The 21,721-nt window shown below is 37.0% G+C and overlaps 4 protein-coding genes across 4 annotated transcripts; 2 read left to right on the top strand and 2 right to left on the bottom strand.

Moving 5' to 3' along the window:
- Nucleotides 1-1,173: 1,173 nt before the first annotated feature.
- On the bottom strand, nucleotides 1,174-2,867 carry LOC123912812. The gene is made up of 2 exons (XM_045963391.1): nucleotides 2,476-2,867; nucleotides 1,174-2,373 (listed from the first exon to the last, which is right to left on the bottom strand). The coding sequence occupies exons 1-2, from the start codon at nucleotides 2,848-2,850 to the stop codon at nucleotides 1,339-1,341; spliced, it is 1,410 nt and encodes a 469-aa protein (XP_045819347.1). The 5' UTR covers nucleotides 2,851-2,867; the 3' UTR covers nucleotides 1,174-1,338.
- Nucleotides 2,868-7,016: 4,149 nt separating this feature from the next.
- Nucleotides 7,017-9,230, bottom strand: LOC123912808 (L-type lectin-domain containing receptor kinase IX.1-like). Its single transcript, XM_045963386.1, has 2 exons — nucleotides 8,575-9,230; nucleotides 7,017-8,433 (listed from the first exon to the last, which is right to left on the bottom strand). The coding sequence occupies exons 1-2, from the start codon at nucleotides 9,143-9,145 to the stop codon at nucleotides 7,061-7,063; spliced, it is 1,944 nt and encodes a 647-aa protein (XP_045819342.1). The 5' UTR covers nucleotides 9,146-9,230; the 3' UTR covers nucleotides 7,017-7,060.
- Nucleotides 9,231-17,471: 8,241 nt separating this feature from the next.
- Nucleotides 17,472-21,721, top strand: LOC123912804 (L-type lectin-domain containing receptor kinase IX.1-like). The gene has a single exon (XM_045963381.1). It carries the CDS (start codon nucleotides 17,729-17,731, stop codon nucleotides 19,823-19,825), a length of 2,097 nt encoding a protein of 698 aa, XP_045819337.1. The 5' UTR covers nucleotides 17,472-17,728; the 3' UTR covers nucleotides 19,826-21,721.
- On the top strand, nucleotides 20,992-21,721 carry LOC123912806 (18.2 kDa class I heat shock protein-like). Its single transcript, XM_045963383.1, has one exon. It carries the CDS (start codon nucleotides 21,084-21,086, stop codon nucleotides 21,564-21,566), a length of 483 nt encoding a protein of 160 aa, XP_045819339.1. The 5' UTR covers nucleotides 20,992-21,083; the 3' UTR covers nucleotides 21,567-21,721.

Raw genomic sequence — 21,721 nt, 5'->3', positions numbered from 1 at the left:
ACAACATGAGTAACCAAATTTCAGTTTGTAACTAATAAGGTAGCATACAAACGTGGATACTTCGGATCAACTTCTACCCCATTGAACATGTCGTTCACATCGTCATCATTTTTCAACTCCTTCCACTCGTATTTTCGGGGTTGCTCATCATATCCACCGACATTATCACTGGCCAGATCGATTGTCGATTCGTAATACGCAATTTTTTCTATTTTGATTTGTCTGCCGTATTTGAAGCGATACATGACTTCGATCTGGCGTTTAAGAGCTTGAATAGTCGTCAAGTTGTTCGACAGGTCAACGCAGAACAACTCGTCGTTACCGCGAAACTTAACTGAAAATGCATGAGATGTCGCCCTATTGTTATTAACAGACCGATTTGAAGCACTCATTTTGCGAAATTGTTCAAACGTGTTTTTCACAACTATACACATACGGCGGTTTTATACTACATTCAATCTAATTACAGCCACATAATTTCGTCGGTGTAATTTTAACCACAACTAAATGTCGGTGTAATCTTGACCACAAAAAAAAAATAAATAAATAAAAATAAAAATTGTCGGTCCAATCTCGACCACAAAAAGTGTCGGTGTAATCTCAAATATAAATTATATGACGGGTTCGTATCGATTAAGTTATTTATATGATTTTTAACAAGTTTTTAGGCATATGCTTACATCTTTTCTACCCCCCAGTTTTCTTTTATACCCCCAGTAAACAGTTGTAAATTTAAACACATTTCGGTTCGCATTCCCCGAAGTATACGAGTTCGGTTAATATTCACCGAAGTTGACTATCATACCCCCTTATTTCGGTACCAATCTACCGAAAATTTCAGTGGTTCACTGGAATTTGTACGGTTCGGCAGATGTTTACCGAAATTTGAATTCGGTAACTATTTGCCGAAAGAACAGCATACTTCGGTACCAATCTACCGAAAATTTCGGTTGTTCACTGGAAATAGGCTGGTTCGGCAGATATTTACCGAAATCTGGGTAAATTCCGGTACCTAGTTACCGAAATATATTTTCATGACAACCAATGATATTGTAACTCACGACCTTCCATGGAATGACATCCACGCGAAATCCATTGTTAACGCTGTTCATCCAGACACATTCATATTGGAAAAATTATTCATACAATTACACAACATCAAAATTACTTCAACCAATATCATTATATTGACACAAACAATTACACAACACCAAATCACTTCAATATATTTCATTACAAAATGGATGTCATTACATCTCGATTCATATCATTACAAAATGGATGTTCTTTACATCAAAATATATAACAACGTAAAATACATTAAAATAGGCCAAATGATCAGTCAATCACCAATGGAGTTTCTCTACTGCCTGCACCAACTATTTTGACGGGGACAACGTTCTCGGTGCTCATCATCTCCTCGAACCTATGTTGCGCAGCTATGAATGAATCTTCCCAACCCAAACTTTGTTTAGCACAATATTGCTTCCACGACTTGTTTGATTTGGGTATCGGACACCCAACTTTAAGCTTTACCAAAACATAGTGATCCGGTAACGCGCCAAGGCAAATAACCCTTGAAGACGGGTTTGGTGACGGAATGGAACGCAATGGGAAAAAAGTTTCACAAGGCCCGTTTTGAAGTATGGAGAGCTGAACAACTACTCTATCCAATATGGTGGCCACGATATGTCCCATATCCGGCAACGTGAACCATTTATCCATCGGTGCAACACTATTCCTAATACTAGTACGTTGTCTCGTCCTCGGGGGTGGGAGTAGTGCATCACAGATATATTGGTAACGCTCCTCGCAACCAAATATAGCAACATACATATCCTTATTCAATCGCAACTCCCTGCTCATGTTGCACCGTATCAGTTCAAAATCATCTTCGTTGCCTCTCTGAGCCAATGCAACGGCACGGTAACCACAATAGCCGTCGCCGTCCACGTTGGTGATATCTTCAATGAAGGGATGCATGAATTTTGGCATGTGGTTAATTCCAAAAATTTGAGATGATGAGGTTAGTGGCAATGGGTTGGACACAGTGAGCGGAGCTTCAGACACCGTAGGCATAGGGTTTGATGCGGTAGGTTGTGATGATGATGGCCTTGAGTGGGACGGAATTGACGGAGACGGCTTTGACGATTGCGACGCTTGTGTCTCCGTGAAATATTCTTCAACATGCTCCCATCGAGACTTATCTCTGCTGGTGGATCTTGTTCCACGGACCACCTTTTTCTTTTTAGCCCCTTTTGATTTTACATTTGTGGTCGGAGGCTCCACATCGGTGGTTGTAGGATACGCAATCTTGCGGAGTTGATCTCGGATCTCATTTTTCATGCTTACATCAGCTGTCCTCAATCGTTCCTAAAACAAACAAAAAAAAAAATGCCATTAAAAATTAAAAACCAACGCATAATGATCGTAAAATCGTAAAATAAGTGTATTATGCCTTTAATAAACACGCACCTGAATTGCTTGCCACTCTGCCGTGCACGCATAATCGTCCTCGACGTCGCCACCAACTTCTTCATCTTGGAAACAAATTATCTTCCAATGTTTGTAAACCTCATCGAGTCTAATAGGCCTATTGTGGTGCAGTTTCTTGGCAATCAAACACGCACATGGCAGCCCGTAGTTAGTCCTCATCAGACAACCACACTTCATGCTATCCATACCAGTAAACTCGACTCTTTTTGATTCAGTGTGGATGTATCTCATTGCACGTCTAGAGACTTTAAACATCAAAGTCGAGTAAAGTGTTTTCTTCCGGTATGTGTGTCCATACACAGACATGTTCTGGCCAAATTCAGTTTGCACTTGGGTGAATTGATTGCCTAACATTCTGTGAATCGATTCCCAACCCTTCACCAAATCATCGAGACCGTCGGTCAAGTAACTTTTCAAAACACCGTGTGCGCTTTCGGCTCTATTTGTCGTATGGTTGCCCATGTGCATATACTTGTCCACCCATGCACTCACGAGCTTCTCTTTGTCGGTGTCCAAAATTGTCTCTTCAACGTACCGAACAAATTTTGGCCACCTCTCACATAACTTCCTAAAAGCCATAACATTTTCAGTATACTCAGCCTCAGTAGACGAATCTAACACATCCTCGAACGCCAAACAGACTCTTTCCCTCATGTCCGCCGCCTTGACCTTTTCCCCATCCCTCACCTTGACCAGCTCGGCTGCCTTGGTCCTCACATTCTTCTTAACATGGAACCGACAAACCAACGCCGCCGCTTCTGGAAACACAGCCGGAATAGCATTCATCAAAGCTAAATCTCGATCCATCAAGATAACCTTCGGCAAATTTGTCTCACGCCTTAACAAACACCGTAGTTGTTGCAGAGCCCATATAAAGTTGTCTTCCTTTTCGTTACTGAGCCAGGCAAAAGCAACGTTGAATGTCTTCTCGGTCGAAGTGAATCCGACTATCTCAAACAGCGGCATTTTGTACTTGCTGGTTTTGTATGTGGAGTCCATCATCAGCACAGTATGAAAAGAGTTCAATAAAGTTATGGACCTCGGATGTGCAAAGAATATATCTTGAAGATGTTCTACTCCATTTTCAACAACCGTCCGATACTTGTAGTAGTACTTGTTATCATCAAGCTTCTTGCATAAGTGTTGCATCTCAGTCATGGACGCCCTCATTTTAACTCTGTACCTATGACGAGCGTTGTACACTTGCTTTGCAGAGGTCTTGTTTTCCGGATCTCTCTCCTTTAATGTGGACAATATGTTTTTTGGAGCCACCGCATTCCTTGTCATCTCGTCCATAAAATCCTTCTCTTGTGGTTTCAAACGCCCCGCCACGAGATGCCCTTCAAGCCCTTTGTCCAACTCGTGGTTATGCATACCGTTGACAACAGTCAAACGCCATAGTTTTGTTGCCTTGTTGTAATACCCACGGAGTCGGAAAGGACATTCGCATTTTCTTGTTCCGGAGGTATCGGATTTCAACTTCTTCTTGGCTGGAACATACTTCCCACTACGTTCACACTCTAACACCAATTGAGCCTTTCTCTTCTCGCCCGAATCAGATCGCCTAACTATAATTGCGAACCTTAAACTTTGCGACACGCTTCGAGCCCATTTGATCAACTCATCTCTGTCGTTCTCTTCCCTATCAGTCGCAAAATGAGACGATGTGTCAATTTCTATCGGCTGCGGCACATTAGGAGGACTTCTTGGTTGACCAGCTGGAACAATGCCCGTTGCAAAAAGGCCAAGCACAACAGGTCGCCTAACTTCGACAACTTCGTTAATTTCGCCTTCCGTAACTACAGCATACGCAAATGAAAAAACAATCAATCAACCACACATAATATTTACAATCCTATTACAACACTAATTAAACACATAGGACACTATGAAGTCAATATGAAGCCAAAATAAAGCCAAGTCAATATGAAGTACAGTTTATAAGTCAATATAAAGTCAAGTCAAGCCAAGCCTAAGCCTAACGCAGAGGATCAACATTTCGGTTCGTATAAACCGAAGGTCACATAACTTGACTTCGGTTTATATTCCCCGAAGGATTACTGTCAGAAACCTTGCGAGAACAGAACCTATGATAGCAAGAAAAAACGAATTTAAATCGGTGGTTACCTGAGTTTTGTGCTTTGGTGCGTGTTGAATCCATTAGATGATGCTTCAATCTCGATTTCAAGCCTCAAATGCGTCAAAAATTGATCTTCTTTCCGTAAGCTTTTCAAATTCTCGTTTTGTGAATAATAAGAACTGACAGCAGAGTATTTATATATAGAAACACTTCGGTTAACATTAACCGAAGTAATTTAGCGAGTGGTTTATATAAACCGAAGTCCATGGCCTGCGGTTTGTAAAAACCGAAGTATCTTGGCAAAATTTTTTTATACCGCAAGGGGCAAAATGGGATTTTCGGGGGGTATAAAAGAAATGGGGGGGGTCGGGAGAGAAAACATCATCACTCTGAGTTTGGCTTGGGCTTTGTAGCCCACGTCATTGGGCTAAAATGAAAGTTGGGCTGAGAGAGCTTCTTTAAGAAAATTTCTCATCCCACCTACCCACTTTCTCACCCACCCCCTGGAAATTTCATTTTTGTCCTAAAAATTTCCGAATTGTTTTTGCCTTAAAAAACAACTTCAGAATGTGTTTTCCGAATTTTTTCCAAATTTGAACTAAACAAAATTCGGAAAACGCGTTCCGAATTTTTTGACCAAGGACAAAAATGGAATTTCCATAGGGTGGGTGAGAAAGTGGGTAGTGGGATGAGAAATTTTCCTTCTTTTCGCCTCTATGAGTTTTCTTGCCCGATGCCTAAAATTATCAAAATATCTCTTTTATTATTTAAGTAGATGACGTGTAAAATCCTGAAAATATTATGTTAGGGGTAATTGTTTTTTCAAATTTCTCATTTTTATAACACCTGCTACCAAAAGTAACATGTAAAATCTTAGTTAAAAAAAAAGTACGTGTAAAATCTTAAAAATTTCATGTTACAGAGTGTTTTTTCTTCAAGTTTCTCATTTTTACAACAAATTAGCGAATGTTTAAAATCTTGAAAATTTTATGTTAGAAGCTTTTTATATTTATTTATCAAATTTCTCATTTTTATAACATCCGCTAGTTAAATAACTAAATGACGAAATAATAAAATAGAAAACGCCTGAAAAATATAGGTGCCACAAAACTCTTGTGCTGATGTTCATCTTCCACTTATTGTTCATACAAGAACAAAAATATACACTATTTTTGGGTGAAATTTTACACAGCTGAAAAATATATTTTAATCAATATGGTTTTTTTAATCAATGGTTCTAAGAAAGAGTTGCAACTTGCTTCCAAAAAACATGATTTTTAGATCATACTCAACAAAACATGATTTTTTTATTTCCGTAACTGAGATTTTAAGGCATACTCAACAAATAATTCTAAATTGTTTTTGGAAAGTCCCTCGATATTTCACTTGAAACCCATGGTGTTCACTTCAAATTGTTCCGATTGCCCCACAGTGGACACCAATTGTTGTGAATTCGTCTAAAATCACACCAATGAAAACTTGATGTGTGGAGCAATAGAACGACAACCAATATCAAGAGGAATAAGCAATAATAATAACCAATAAACAAGATAAAAGAGAAGAAAGAACACAATGTTTGTTTACCTAGTTCGGTCCAACAATGACCTACTCTGAGGGAGTGGCATTCCACTATAATCAAAGAGTCACTTTAGTGTGATTTTATTGACAAATTCACAACATGAATTAATCACAGGATACATAGTAGTTTTAAGGCTTAAATGCAGTTTTGGTCCCTTAAGTTTCACAATTGCTTGATTTTGGTCCCCCACATTTCAATTGCTTGATTTTAACCCCCTACGTTTCACAATTGCTTGATTTTAGCCCTCCAAGTTTCAATTGCTCGATTTTGGCCCCCCAAGTTTACCCCCTTTTACATTTGCTAGTCCCCCGTTGAGTTTTTTGACTAAAAATTGCTTATGTGACATTTAAAAAAAAAATTAAAATATGTTTTTTAATTAAAAAAATTAAAAAATAATAATATTTGCTTTTATAAAAATGTATTAAAAATTGTTTTTTTTAATAAAAGGTTTAATATTTCTTTTTTATTTAAAAAAAAGTTTACAAAGTTTTTAAAAAATAGTTCATAATTTTTTTTTACTTTTTTATATAACAAAATTATTTTATAAACTACATATAATAAAAAAAAAATATTTTATAATTTAGTTTTTAAAAAACAATTTGTAATTTATTTATATATTTTTAAATACTTATTTAATTTAAAAATGTCACATAACCAATTTTTAATCAAAAAGTTCAACAGGGGCTAGTAAATGCAAAAGGGGGTAAACTTGGAGGACCAAAATCGAGCAATTGAAACTTGGAGGGCTAAAATCGAGCAATTGTGAAACTTAGGGATTAAAATCAAGCAATTGAAACGTGGGGGGCCAAAATCAAGCAATTGTGAAACTTGGGGGACCAAAACTGCATTTAAGCCTAGTTTTAAATACATTCAAAAGAAAGAAACATGAATTAAGACAATTATTTTCATCTAGAACTAGAACACACAAGTGATTCAGAAGGAGAACCATCATCAGAAGCAGTGACACCATTTGAGTTTGTGTTTTGACTTTTCTCTGAACCATTTATGCTGAATGGAGTAGTGAATGACTTCAAAGGACCCTCAAGATATGTTGGCACAGGCATACTTGATGGAAGATTAGGCAATGTAGCTTCAAAATTAATCACTTGAGTAGCTTGTCTTATTGAAGGCCTATTATTAGGATCAGGATGAGTACACCAAAGACCAACAATCATTAAGCACTTAATTTGTTCCTCATCAAAATCTTCACCTAGTCTTGGATCTACTGCTTCAAGAATTCTCCCACTTCCATATAGCCCCCAAACCCACTCCACAATATTTATTTCATTTTCTTGAGCCTTAATGATAGGTTTTCTTCCACAAGCTATCTCTAAAGCAACAATTCCAAAACTATACACATCTGTTTCTTTACTAGACCTTCCTATGGTAGCACATTCAGGAGCCATGTATCCTAAAGTCCCTGCTATAGCTGTAGTTTGTGCACCTTTTGCATGATCCACAAACCTTGCTAAACCAAAATCTCCAAGTTTTACATTGAACTCTGAATCCAACATTATGTTGCTTGCTTTTATGTCTCTATGTATAACACATTGTTCCCATTCTTCATGCAAATATAACAATGCAGAAGCCAAGCCTCTAGCAATTGTATATCTAATAGCCCATTTCAACAAACTTTGTTCCTTGAAAAGATGAATGTCTAAACTACCATTTGGCATGTACTCATATACAAGCAAGAGCTTTTTTCTTTCATGACACCAACCTAATAGTTGCACTAGATTTCTATGCCTTAATTTGCTAATAATTGTTACTTCTGATGCAAATTCTTTTATCCCTTGACGAGAATCTTCTAACACCCTCTTAATAGCAACATAAGATTTTGTGTCTTTAAGAAAACCTCTATAAACACCTCCAAATCCTCCTTGTCCTAGCTTATGTTCATCTTTGAAATTATTAGCTGCATGTGCTAATTCTGCATATGTATACTTCTTAGGTCCTCCTCTTCCAAAATCCTCACCCATGTACTCTTCAAAATCACCATCTTCCTCTTCTTTTCCTTTCTTTAACTTCTTCCACAAGTAAAATGAAATAAAACCAAACACCGCAATGAAAACAAATCCACCAATTCCCAATCCTACTGCTAGTCCTGCCTTGGACTTTTTCTTCTTAGAACTAGGAGTAGGAGCTATGTTGGTATTTTCTATGTTTGTTTTGTTGTTATCTTCTTCTGCTTCCAAATTTGAGCTAAAATCCCAAGAATTGAGAGTATGAATAGCAGTTGCATTTCCTGTGGCAGCTGAGAAGCCAATAGTAACAAATTCTGGCAGATAAAGTCTGAGATCAACAATGGAAGATAGATATTGATTCACAGTGGTAGAAGTTACATTGTTAAAACCAGTGAATACAACACTTAGATTTAATGAACTAGCATTGTAACTTACCCAAGCCTCATTGAGTTTACCTTGTTTGATATCAGCCATCCATGTCACATTAGCAATAGATATCATTGAGTTGATGTCGATTCCGGCATGTTCAAGCGGTGGATCAAAAGAATTCTTATAGATATCAAACTCAACAGCAACAAATGGATTAGTTTGAGTTGAGTTCATTGCTCGGTCATCAAGTGTTAGACCCATAGAACGACCTTTTGTAGCATTAGGCATCTTTGAACCAGAAGGGGCAAGAAAGAATGCCATACCATCTCCATAATGTCTTCTATTCTTTGAATTTATGGTAAAAGTGAAATGGGATGTGAAATCTGTGAGATTTTTTGTAGTTTTATCCCACAAATGGATATGTTGGTAATATGTGGCTCTACCAATGCTTCCAAAGTTCATAGTAAGATCGATAGCCGATGATGACGGTTTTGCTGATCCTTCATAGATTATGTTTTTATCATTAGGATCAAAACTAGTGAAGTTAAAGGTCAATGAGGATACATTTGGAATAATCAAGTTCAAGAGTAAGAAAATAGATATCAAGAAATAATTGTGGAATTCAACATGCATTGATTTCGGTGCTGCAAAGACCATTATTGGGAACTAGTTTGCTGGGATTAGTTTACTTGATACTGCAAGAGTCAAGCTACTTTATGAGCTTCCTAAGCAGCCTTTGTTTACCAACTATTCTTCATTTCCTTGTCTTTTCGAAAATGAGTCTTATTGTATATTTTATAAGCTAGTTAGCTCAATGACGTGTTGCTAAACAACTTGCATGACATAGTGCTCTTTTGTATCGCAGTAAGTTTGCCAAAATCACGACGAGGCAGCCACCATGGTTTTACAAAAAGTCAAAAACTACAAATTGCTTGTTCCATATTATGGACGCGGCTAGAGAGTTTGACAAAATCACGGTGACTAATATAATTTTACAAAATCTACACTTAGTGATTGCAATATCTCTATTAACTGAGTTATATTCACAGCGGTGCCAATAATGTGTTTATCTTTGAGTGAAACAATTATTTACCAGAATTTATTTATAAACACAAAAAAAAAAACATGTGCAAGATTGTATAGTCTGCAAGTTGGGTTAATAAAGCCAGGTTCATTTAGTTGCTTGGAATATTAAAATACTATGTTCTATAACAAAACAAGGCTTTGTCTAACAAAACAAAGGACATAATTGAGTTTGACTCATCAGAAACGGTGATGGCTTCTGCACCACTTTGTTCTTCCCTCTACCTTTGCAACAACGAAGCAATGACGGAGAAAGTCCAAAAAAAAGTTAAGATGCTAAATTAAATTAGATATTCCTTTTGAGCACTGTTGAGATACTCAATAATTTGGCCTTCCTAGAAATTGTCACAAGGGTACATCCGTACATAACGAAATCCAAAAGATTTCTAGTTACACTACAGGTTACAAGCCCTTTGACAAAAGTAGTCATCACTTCTTTTTAAATTTTTAGATAAGTTCATGTTTAGTATTTTACTGTATGTATTTTCGAATCACGGTGATTCATGGTAATTTTGTAGAATGTAGAAGGTATACTCTGTAATTTATGCAAAAACACAAGAAATTTAGTTTATACAAAAATAATAGTGGTCACCGTAATTCTTGCATATTTACTGCGTTATACACTCACTGTGATATCCAATACACACTAAGTTTCCGTATTGTATCGCTCAATTAAAAAAAAAAACACACACACACATCGTTATTTCAATTTGATTACCTATCAGATGAACTTCTGATTATTATCAGAGTATCTCCCCTTAAAAATCGGACGGTTAATACCATTTTATTTATTTGTTCTTCCTTTCCTAGCATAACAAGCTCCAACTCTTTCATAAAACCACGGAAAGGGGGGAAAAAAAGTAGTAGTATATATGATGTGAATAATGTTGGAAGAATTATGTTCCCATCGAGGCGGCTCCAGACATAAATTATCAGTGGGGCTAATATTTTTGGTTCAAAATTAAATTATATTAAACTTACTAAAAAGCAACACAGTACTTGTTGGCGGGAGCTGTTCACAAAATCTCAAGAGCAAAATTAGGGGTTATAGTTATTAATTATTAATTTCCCTGTTTTTACTATAATTAGAAATAGGGTTTTACTTGTATATATATGTAACCTATTCCCTCTTGTAAAAGCACGCATATATTTTTACAGAAATAATATGAAACCAGTACCATATCAGTTTAACATGGTATCAGCCGCCAGGTCTTAAACCTGACCTGTGCTAACGTATCCTTCATTCTTCCTCCATGGGCGACACAGAATCAACTGCCGATGACGCTACCTCATCTTCTATTCTTGCTGAGTTGACGATGAAAATGACGGAAGTTCTGAACCGTGCTTCAGCCCCGTCACAAATTAGTTCTGACCATGCCGTGGCACCGATCGGCATCAAGTTAGATGGCAACAACTATCCCCTTTGGTCCCAGGTGGTCGAGATGTATATCTCGGGCAAAGACAAACTGGGATATATCAATGGCGAACTCCCGCAACCCCCTCAAACAGACCCTACCTTTCGGCGTTGGCGGACTGACAACGCGACTGTTAAGGGATGGATTATCAACTCCTTGGACTCCTCTCTAATCAGCAACTTTATTCGATTCTCCACTGCCAAGATGGTGTGGGAAGCAATTGCAACAACATACTTTGATGGCAGCGACACCTCTCAGGTGTATGACCTTCGGCGACGGGTGACACGTCTTACACAAGCCGGTGGTTCTCTTGAAAAATATTATAATGATCTCCAAGGACTTTGGCGTGAGATCGATTTTCGTCATCCAAATCCGATGACATGCTCAATTGATATCCAACACTACAATACCCTTCTCCAAGAAGAACGGGTGTATGTATTTTTGGATGGACTTGATGATCGCTTGTATAATATCAGAAGCGATGTTTTACAAATGAAACTATTCCCAACGGTGGAGCAAGCATATGCACATGTTAGGAGGGAAGCTCTTCGCCAGGCAGTGATGACAGACAAGGTGACAGACAACTCAAATGAATTATCTGGAGCGGTTCTCGCATCTAAGGGTCTCAAGTTACATAGCAGCAAGACAACTTCTCACTCCAAGCATAAGGAAGCATCTTATGGCACTAAGTGTTCTCATTGTGGAAGTACCAAACATATTCGTGAAGACTGTTTTAAGCTTAACGGCTATCCAGATTGGTGGGCAGATTTTCAGGCTCGAAAACGTCGTGATACAACTGATAGAAATGCGGGAAAAGCTGCAGTAGCTACCACCGAACCACATCTTTCCCTCATTCCGCCATCAAATTCCCACACCACTGAAGGTAATGTTCTAATTTGCTCTAATCATGATGATGATTGTAATGCATGGATACTTGACTCTGGAGCTACCGATCATATGACGTTTGACGTTGCTGATTTTTCTGAACGGTCAACCCCGCGACGCTCAAGTATTGCCAACGCAAATGGTGGTTTATCGTCGGTAACAGGGGCTGGAACTGTGATGTTATCACCAGCTCTTTTGCTTTCTAATACACTGCTTGTTCCCTCACTATCTCATAAGTTGTTGTCTGTGAGTCAAATTACAAAAGACTTGAATTGTGTTGTGCTGATTTATCCATCTTTCTGTTTCCTTCAGGATATTCTCACGAAGGAGATCATTGGGCGTGGTACTAAGAGAGGGGGGCTGTACTATATGGAGGATTTCAGTGTAGGCCGAGCGCACCAAATGCATGGTCCAAGAAACAACAAAGTGGAACAAATTTTACTTTGGCACTGTCGATTAGGCCATCCTTCATTTAGTTACTTGAAACATGTGTTTCCAAATTTATTTTCAGATACATCAATGTTGAACTTCAAATGTGAAGCTTGTATTTTAGCTAAGAGTCATCGAGTCAATTTTCCATTAAGTATGAATAAAAGTAATGTTCCTTTTGCTTTGATCCATTCTGATGTATGGGGTCCATCCCCCAAATCTTCTATCTCTGGTTATCGGTGGTTTGTGATATTTGTTGATGATTGCACTCGAATGACTTGGATTTATTTGTTGAAACAAAAAAATGAAGTGTTGCACATATTTCAACAATTCCATAAAATGATTCAAACTCAATATTCAAAGAAGATTAGGATACTTCGGTCTGATAATGGTGGGGAGTTTGTTAATCACCAATTCAATGAGTATTTCAAAAAACACGGACTTATTCATGAAACAACATGTCCTCAAACTCCACAGCAAAATGGTATTGCAGAACGAAAAAATCGCCACATCCTTGAAACTGCTCGTGCTCTCTTACTTGGAGCACATGTGCCTCACCACCATTGGACTGATGTTGTCACTACAGCAGTATATCTCATTAATCAGATGCCATCGAAAGTTCTTGAATTTAAAACTCCGCTGCAGACCTTGTCTACATTTGTAACGCTGCCCACAATACAAATGTTGCCACCTCGAGTCTTTGGTTGTGTTGCGTTTGTTCACTTACATAAAAACCAGCGTACAAAGCTTGATCCTTGTGCCATTCGCTGTCTTTTTTTGGGATATGGTGTACACCAGAAAGGGTATCGTTGCTATAACCCTATTACTCGACGCATATATGTGACTATGGACGTCACTTTCTTGGAATTCGACCTTTTCTACTTCTCTGCATCATCCAATTCTTCCCTTCAGGGGGAGACACCAGAAGAAGGTTCGAATTGGTTGACATTTGACTGGTTTAAGGATATTGATACACCATCAACTGAAATTTTTGATAATTCTTGTCAAACTCAAACAGATCCTATGGGAACTGAAGTCGAAGTATGTCCTCCTGAAGTTGAAGTATCAGAATCCCCTCTCTCTCCCGTACCCGATAATCCATCTCCTGAGAATATCATTGAGGTAAGTTCTCCTATCTCTCCTAACAATAATAATGTTGATATTCCTGTTAGATATGAACTACCTCACAGGCATAATCGGGGAAAACCACCGAAGCGATACTCCCCTGAAGAGGAGGATCATAGATCGAGGTATCCAATTGCTAATTATGTCTCTATGGAGAAGTTGTCTGAACCGCTCAAGAAGTTTGCAAATGAGCTATCTTCACACAGTGTACCTAGCAAGGTTGAAGAGGCCATTGAAGACCCTAGATGGGTTCAAGCTATGAATGAAGAAATGGAGGCATTAAACAAGAATGCAACATGGACTCTTGTCACCTTACCAAAAGGAAAGAAACCAATAGGGTGTAAGTGGGTCTTCTCTATCAAATACAAAGCTGATGGATCTATTGAAAGGTACAAAGCAAGATTGGTAGCTAAAGGCTTCACACAAACATATGGCATAGACTATCAAGAAACTTTTTTACCTGTGGCCAAGTTGAGCACTGTCAGAGTTCTTTTATCCCTTGCAGTAAACCTTGATTGGCCATTGCATCAATTAGATGTAAAAAACGCCTTTCTACATGGACACTTGGAAGAAGAAATATATATGGATATCCCTCCAGGATACATGACAAATTCTGAGACTAAGGTGGTGTGTAAGTTGCAACGCAGCTTGTATGGTTTGAAGCAATCTCCTCGAGCGTGGTTTGGGAGATTAACCTTGGCAATGAAAAAATATGGCTTCCAACAAAGCAATGCAGATCATACTTTGTTCTTGAAACATCGCCAAGGTAAGATCACAGCTTTGATTGTGTATGTAGACGATATGATCATTACAGGAGATGACTCAGAGGAAATAGCAAAACTTCAAAAACAACTAGCAACAGAATTTGAGATGAAAAATCTTGGTGGTCTCAAATATTTTCTAGGTATTGAGGTTGCTAGGTCGAAGAAGGGCATATTTTTATCTCAACGAAAGTATATCCTGGATTTATTATCAGAGGTTAGGCTACTAGACTGTAAACCGGTTGATACTCCAATTGTCCAGAATCACCAACTTGGAGAATATCCAGACCAAGTGTCAACAGACAAAGGAAGATATCAGCGATTAGTTGGCAAACTCATTTACTTATCTCATACACGACCCGATATAGCATATGCGGTAAGTGTAGTGAGCCAATTTATGCACAACCCGAGTAAAGATCACATGGATGCAGTAATTCGAATCATGCGGTACTTGAAGTCCTCGCCTGGAAAAGGCTTGATGTTCACAAAGAATAATCATGTACAGGTTGAAGGATATACAGACGCCGACTGGGCAGGAGATATCACCAACAGGAAATCCAGCTCAGGCTACTTTACCTTCGTTGGAGGGAATTTAGTTACATGGAAAAGTAAGAAACAAAAGGTTGTAGCATTATCAAGTGCTGAAGCAGAGTTTCGAGGGATGGCTAAGGGTCTTTGTGAGCTTCTCTGGCTTAAAAGATTGTTAACTGAAATTGGCTTTGCTCCAAATTGTGCGATGAACCTCTTTTGTGACAACAAGTCTGCAATTGAAATTGCTCATAATCCGGTTCAACATGATCGAACAAAACATGTGGAAGTAGATCGACACTTTATCAAGCAAAATTTGGAGACCAAGATAATTCAGTTTCCATTTGTTAAATCTGAAGATCAATTGGCAGATATACTAACAAAATCTGTATGCAGTAGAGACTTCTACAAAGCACTTGACAAGTTGGGCATTCGAGATATCTATGCACCAACTTGAGGGGGAGTGTTGGCGTGAGCTGTTCACAAAATCTCAAGAGCAAAATTAGGGGTTATAGTTATTAATTATTAATTTCCCTGTTTTTACTATAATTAGAAATAGGGTTTTACTTGTATATATATGTAACCTATTCCCTCTTGTAAAAGCACGCATATATTTTTACAGAAATAATATGAAACCAGTACCATATCAGTTTAACAGTACTTAGATAGTGTAGCAATGAGGCATCAAATGTTCATGTAGTGGATACATATATAAACTAGCATGATGGAGTTTCTTCAATCTTATAAACAATTTCAGTCAGGAAAGTAACCTACTGAATCAAGTGTAATATGTGTATATGTAATACACAAACTTTATCCTTTCAAACAGAGCTGTGCTAAGCCATGACATTTGAATGTTGAGGACTCTGAAGTTATCCACAGTGATACTTTTTGAAGCAATTATCAGTTTCAATCTTAGTGATTCACTATTTCAATTTGATGATCAAGATTTCATTATATTAATAGGACAGATTACCAACAGAAATGTTATTATGACACAATTTGTTTAAGGGGGATTGATGTGACACTGAACTGGCAACATTTAATTTAATATCTAAAATGAAATAAACATTGTAGATTGGGTTTGGGGGCTATATGGAAGAGGGAAAATTCTTGAAGCAGTGGATCCAAAATTAAGGGGAGATTTTGAAGAGGAACAAATCAAGTGTTTGATGATTGTTGGTATTTGGTGTGCTCATCCTGATCCTAAGAATAGGCCTTCAATAAGACAAGCTATTCAAGTGCATAATTTTGAAGCTCCACTGCCTAATCTTCCATCAGGTATGCCTGTACCAACATATCTTGAGGGCCCTTTGAATTCATTCACTGCTCCATTTAGCATAAGTGGTTCAGAGAAAAGTCAAAGCCAGAATATAATAAGCTTTAGTTCAAACACAAACTCATCTGGGTTTACTACTACTACTACTACAACTTCTGATGATGTTTCTCCTTCTATGTCTCTTCTGTATTCTAGAAGAAATTAATTTGATTTTAATCCATTTTTATTTCTTTTGAATGTATTTAGAACTTGTCTTGATGTATCCTTGTTAATCACATTTTTTTATGTTAGACATTTTTCATTTGTTTATTCAAATATCATTGTTAATTGTTGTTCATAGCATAGCAAGCTCCAACTCTTTAGACCCTTTCTCGTTTAACTATTTCATAAATATTACTATAAATTTTGATATGGATTGAATCTATCTCCACCTCAAAAGGACTCCAAATTGGGTTCATGAAGCCCAACTTACACATCGAAATCGGTGACAAATCCTACCCCTAGACAATCGGCGTCCGGCAGTTCATTCTTTCCCTTTCTTTTATAGGGTTCATTCTTCTCGTTCAATTGATACGAATTGAACCGGACTCTACCTCAAAACTATAGTTCAAAGAGGAGGATTGTCCAATGCTATATAAACCCTCACACTAGATTCATGACTTGTGATCTGGGGGACTCCAAATTAGTTTCATCAACTTTCACATGGAAATTGGTAACAAATTTCCATATAAAGAACATCATTATAAAACATTATAATACTTATTCATTGACCTTGACCTTGTAATGTATGATGATGTACAAAATAAAGCAAAAGAATTTTGGAAACGGAGGTCATTTTTACACGTATATGGATGGATTATTTGCAACATAGGATTCATAAACACGGATTGACCAAGACTAATTAAGAGTTACTATACCCATTGACTCATTCAACAATCCAACACAAACAATGAACCTTCGTTAATTATGATTACTACTATTACTACCTAACATACAACTAGGGGTGATCGTATCCGAACCAATCTAAAAGTAAAACCGCAAATCGAACCAAACCAAACCGAAAACCGTAAAAACCGCATTTGGTTTGGATATATTTGGATGGCTTTCTTACTGAACCGCAAACCGCAAAACCGCAAACCGCAAAAACCGCGGATAACCGCAAAAACCGCATTAAGTTACTATTATATATTTATATTCCAATATCGTAAAAGAAAATATATTTATATTTCAATATACATGCCCAATTACCAAGTCAGTCGACCAAATTAATCGAACTTCAAGTTGTTTTTATTTTTTGTACTAAAATTTTATTTTGGTGTTGTAAAATTTTGGTGTTGTAATGTTATTTTATATAAACAAATTTTATCGGTACCGTGATGTTATTTTGAAAATTCAATTTTTTTATATATTTAAAATTGTAAGTTACTATAATGTTATTTTGGATAAATAATTTTTGTTGGTACTACAATGTTATTTTGGAACTTCAATTTTATTTTTTTTTTTATGCTTAAAATTGTTCAGTACAATCGTTATGTTTTAAACCGCACCAACCGAACCGATCCAAACTGCATTGGTTTGGTTTGGTTTGGTTTGGATGACTTTTTAAAAATCAACCGAACCAAACCGAACCGCATGCATTTTTATCTCGCGGTTAGGATGACTTTTATGCTCAAAACCGAACCAAACCGCACCGCGATCACCTCTACATGCAACCACACTTCATGCCATTTTGTATATGATTCTATGTCCACACAACATCAAATTTGCAACCATGGCAGCATCTTGCAACTTTCAGAAAATCCATCTTCTTGCTTTCTTTCATTTAACATTATCCCTCTTGCTTCTTGTAACATCTCATGGAGCTCCATTATCATTCAACTATGATCAACTTGGTAGTGACAAAACAAAAGCCTTAAATTTTTCAGGTACTGATGTCTATCAAGACAACCAAGTCCTCCAACTCACAAGATACGAGAAAGACAGTCTAGGTAGAGTCACATATTCAAAACTGTTTCATCTTTGGGACATAAACACAAATCAAGTCACAGATTTCACTACTCGTTTCTCATTTACTATTAACACCCCTAACAAAACCAATCATGGAGATGGCATCACATTCTATTTGGCACATCCAAATTTTCCACTACCTGTTCCAAGAGATGGAAGTGGTATTGGTCTTGTAAGCCCTGTTAAATTGAATAATCCAAATTTCAGAAAAGAATATCCATTTGTAGCTGTGGAGTTTGATACTTTTGTTAATGATTTTGATCCTAAATATGATCATGTTGGGATTGATGTTAATTCTATAAGCACTTCTTACACTACACAATGGTTCACTAGCATGGATGAAAGAGGATATGATGCTGAAGTGAGTTATAATTCTAGTTCAAACAACTTATCTGTCACCTTCACAGGTTATTCAGATAACAAAATGATTCAACAGAATTTGTGGAGTGTTGTCGATTTGAGAGAAGTTCTACCTGATTGGGTTGAATTTGGATTCACTTCAGCAACAGGGTTGTTATGGGGGGAGTATCATACTCTTAACTCATGGTCCTTCAACTCAAATTTAGATTTTGAAGCAGAAAAAGATGGAACAAAAATAGGACTAGTTATAGGACTAAGTGTTGGTGGTGCTGTTGTTTTGATTTGTGTTATTGGGTTGGTTTGTTTTGTGAAATGGAAACTGAGGAATAAATATACGAACGATGTTTTGCATTCTGATCTTGCAATGGATAATGATTTTGAAAGAAGCTCTCTACCTAAGAAGTTTACCTTTGAAGAGCTTGCTAGAGCAACTAACAACTTTGCAAAAGAACACAAAATCGGAGAAGGAGGTTTCGGAGGAGTCTACAAGGGATTTATAAAAGACTTGAAAACTCATGTTGCTATAAAGAAGGTTTCTAAGGAATCAAATCAAGGAGTTAAGGAGTATGCATCTGAAGTTAAAGTGATTAGTCAATTAAGGCATAAGAATTTAGTTCAACTTTTCGGATGGTGTCACAGACAAAACGATCTGCTTTTAGTTTATGAGTTTGTGCAAAATGGAAGCTTAGATTCTTACCTTTTCAAAGGAAAAGGTTTACTAACATGGACAGTGAGATATAATATAGCTAGAGGCTTAGCCTCAGCATTATTATACCTTCATGAAGAGTGCGAACAATGCGTCCTTCATAGAGACATAAAACCAAGCAATATTATGTTGGATACTAATTTCAATACAAAGCTTGGTGATTTTGGTTTGGCTAGATTAATGAACCACGAGATCGAATCAAAAACAACTGTTTTAGCAGGTACATATGGTTATTTATCACCTGAAGCTGCTACTAGAGGTAAAGCTAGTAGAGAAGCTGATGTATATAGTTTTGGAGTTGTTGCATTGGAAATAGCTTGTGGTAGAAAAGCAATTGAACCGAGTCTCGTTGAAGATAATATTTACTTGGTAGATTGGGTTTTGGAACTTTATGGTAAAGGTGAGCTTCTTAAAGGAAGTGATTCAAGATTATATGGAGAATTCAATGAGAAGGAAATTGAGAGGTTAATGATAGTTGGACTTTGGTGTACTCATATTGATCATGTTCAAAGACCTATGATTAGGCAAGTTGTTCAAGTGCTTAATTTTGATGTTCCATTGCCTAATCTTCCATTACAGATGAATGCTTCTACCTATAATACATCATTCTATTCTGTGTCTTCTAAATCTAAGAGTCCTTCTGATTTTGCAACTAAGACTTCAACTTCAAGCAATAGTACCGTCACAGGGTCCTCCTCGCAATCAAGTACTGCCTTTGAAGTCATTTCTCCATCAGCTGCACTTCTAAATACATTCTAGTTTGATTTTATGTTATAATTATAATCTGTATTTCTTTCTTTTATAAGCTTTATCTTAGGAATGAATTGAGATTGTACATTAGTGTTACACATAATCTTTTGGCTCTTTTATATTTACTTGTCTAATGCATTTTCTTCTTGCAAGTTGCAACTTCAAGTTTTAAACTCACCTTAGTTTAGTGCCACAAATAATTCCTAAGTCCTTTAATATGTATAGGTCCAATGCTTTTTTATTTTTCCTGTAACATCAAATATAAAAGTTCTTGGGAAATCACTCTTTTGTCTTAATCTTCTCTAATTAAATATGTTATTTGACTGGTTTTCTAATTAAAGTCATATGTTGCATCTTTGGGACGAAGTAAAATCTATATGTAAATCTTTCTTTTCAAACAAGCTACCCATCTTTATGTAAATCCTTTTTCTTTTTACTTTTTCCTTTTTTCTTTTTTCTTTTTTCATAAGTTTCAACTCCTCAACACGTTGTCTCCAAAAGACAATTTGTTAAAGCAAGGTAAAAAGATATTTCCACACGTACATTATATTTTCAGGCTTCTAAGTTCTAACAATTGATTTCTTGTCAAACAAACAATTGACTTCTCAATATAAGTTTATTATTATGTTATTTCAAAAAAAGAAAAGAATATGAAATTGTATTCATATATTATATATTATTTTTAGGCATGCGGGAATTTTTATGAAGAAAGAGGTATCAGTGAACTTCTTGACAGACTCACAAGAAGCGAGATCGACACTTCGGTCAGCGGACGTTATGGTGTATGGATGGGTGGGAAACATGTTTTGTGTAGATTTAAATGGAGTTTCCTCACTTGTGGACTGTGGGCCGAAGATTTTACAGTAGCGGAAGGATAAAACATGAAAAACATAGGATGTGCGAGAAACACATACACAGGTGGGAAAAGAAATTCTCAAGTAAGAAACGTACCTAGTATGAATTCTTTAGTTTTGGCCCAATTCAAATGATGTGGGCTTCAAAGACCAACCCAGCCTCATGGTGATTTCATGAGATCTCCAGAACGTTCTTTTCAGTTATCACCCCCAAATAGAAAAAACCTAGAACGTTCTTTTACCACAATTGGCGCGGAAATGGCCAAACGGTTTTCGAATTTTCTAGCAAAGACTCGTTTCCTCCTGTAATTCATATAAATGCCTATCAATTATCCTCTGGCGAACCATCAAAGAATTTCAAATCAAAACATTCATAACAATCTTCAAAGCTTTCAAATTCAGAGAAGAAAAAGATGTCGCTGATTCCAAGTTTCTTCGGTGGCAGAAGGAGCAACGTCTTCGATCCATTCTCCCTCGACGTTTTCGATCCATTCAAGGATTTTCCGTTATCCAATTCACTTACTGCTTCCTTTCCTGAATTGTCTCGTGAAAATTCTGCATTCGTGAGCACACGTGTGGACTGGAAGGAGACTCCAGAAGCGCACGTGTTCAAGGCAGATCTTCCAGGACTGAAGAAGGAGGAAGTGAAGGTTGAGATCGAAGATGATAAAGTTCTTCAGATAAGCGGAGAAAGAAGCGTTGAGAAAGAAGATAAGAACGATCAATGGCATCGCGTGGAGCGTAGCAGTGGAAAGTTCTTGAGGAGATTCAGATTGCCAGAGAATGCTAAAATGGATCAAGTTAAGGCGAATATTGAGAATGGTGTTCTGACTGTAACTGTTCCTAAAGAAGAAGTTAAGAAGCCTGAAGTCAAGACAATTGATATCTCTGGTTAGATACTAAATTGATTTCTGTGTTAGAATTGCTTTATTCTAATGGATATGTGTTTTGTTGTGTACTGTGAGTATGAAAGAAAAAGAATGAAATCATGTAATGTGTTTTGTAATTTCCAGAATCTTATGTTATGTGAATAAATTCCAGTTTGCAATAA

The sequence above is a fragment of the Trifolium pratense genome, linkage group LG3 (genome assembly GCF_020283565.1).
Source record: "Trifolium pratense cultivar HEN17-A07 linkage group LG3, ARS_RC_1.1, whole genome shotgun sequence".
Classification (NCBI taxonomy): Eukaryota; Viridiplantae; Streptophyta; class Magnoliopsida; order Fabales; family Fabaceae; genus Trifolium; species Trifolium pratense.
The sequence above is the reverse complement of the archived record's forward strand: the minus strand, read 5'-3'. Positions and strand labels throughout refer to the sequence as shown.

Coding starts and splice junctions, on each gene's coding strand:
- LOC123912812 (XM_045963391.1), bottom strand. CDS start 2,850: ATGTTAGGCAATCAATTCACCCAAGTGCAAACTGAATTTGGCCAGAAC. Junction 2,374..2,475: donor CAGAGTGGCAAGCAATTCAG/GTGCGTGTTTAT, acceptor TGTTTGTTTTAG/GAACGATTGAGGACAGCTGA.
- LOC123912808 (XM_045963386.1), bottom strand. CDS start 9,145: ATGGTCTTTGCAGCACCGAAATCAATGCATGTTGAATTCCACAATTAT. Junction 8,434..8,574: donor GATGGCTGATATCAAACAAG/GTAAACTCAATG, acceptor TTTATCTGCCAG/AATTTGTTACTATTGGCTTC.
- LOC123912804 (XM_045963381.1), top strand. CDS start 17,729: ATGATTCTATGTCCACACAACATCAAATTTGCAACCATGGCAGCATCT.
- LOC123912806 (XM_045963383.1), top strand. CDS start 21,084: ATGTCGCTGATTCCAAGTTTCTTCGGTGGCAGAAGGAGCAACGTCTTC.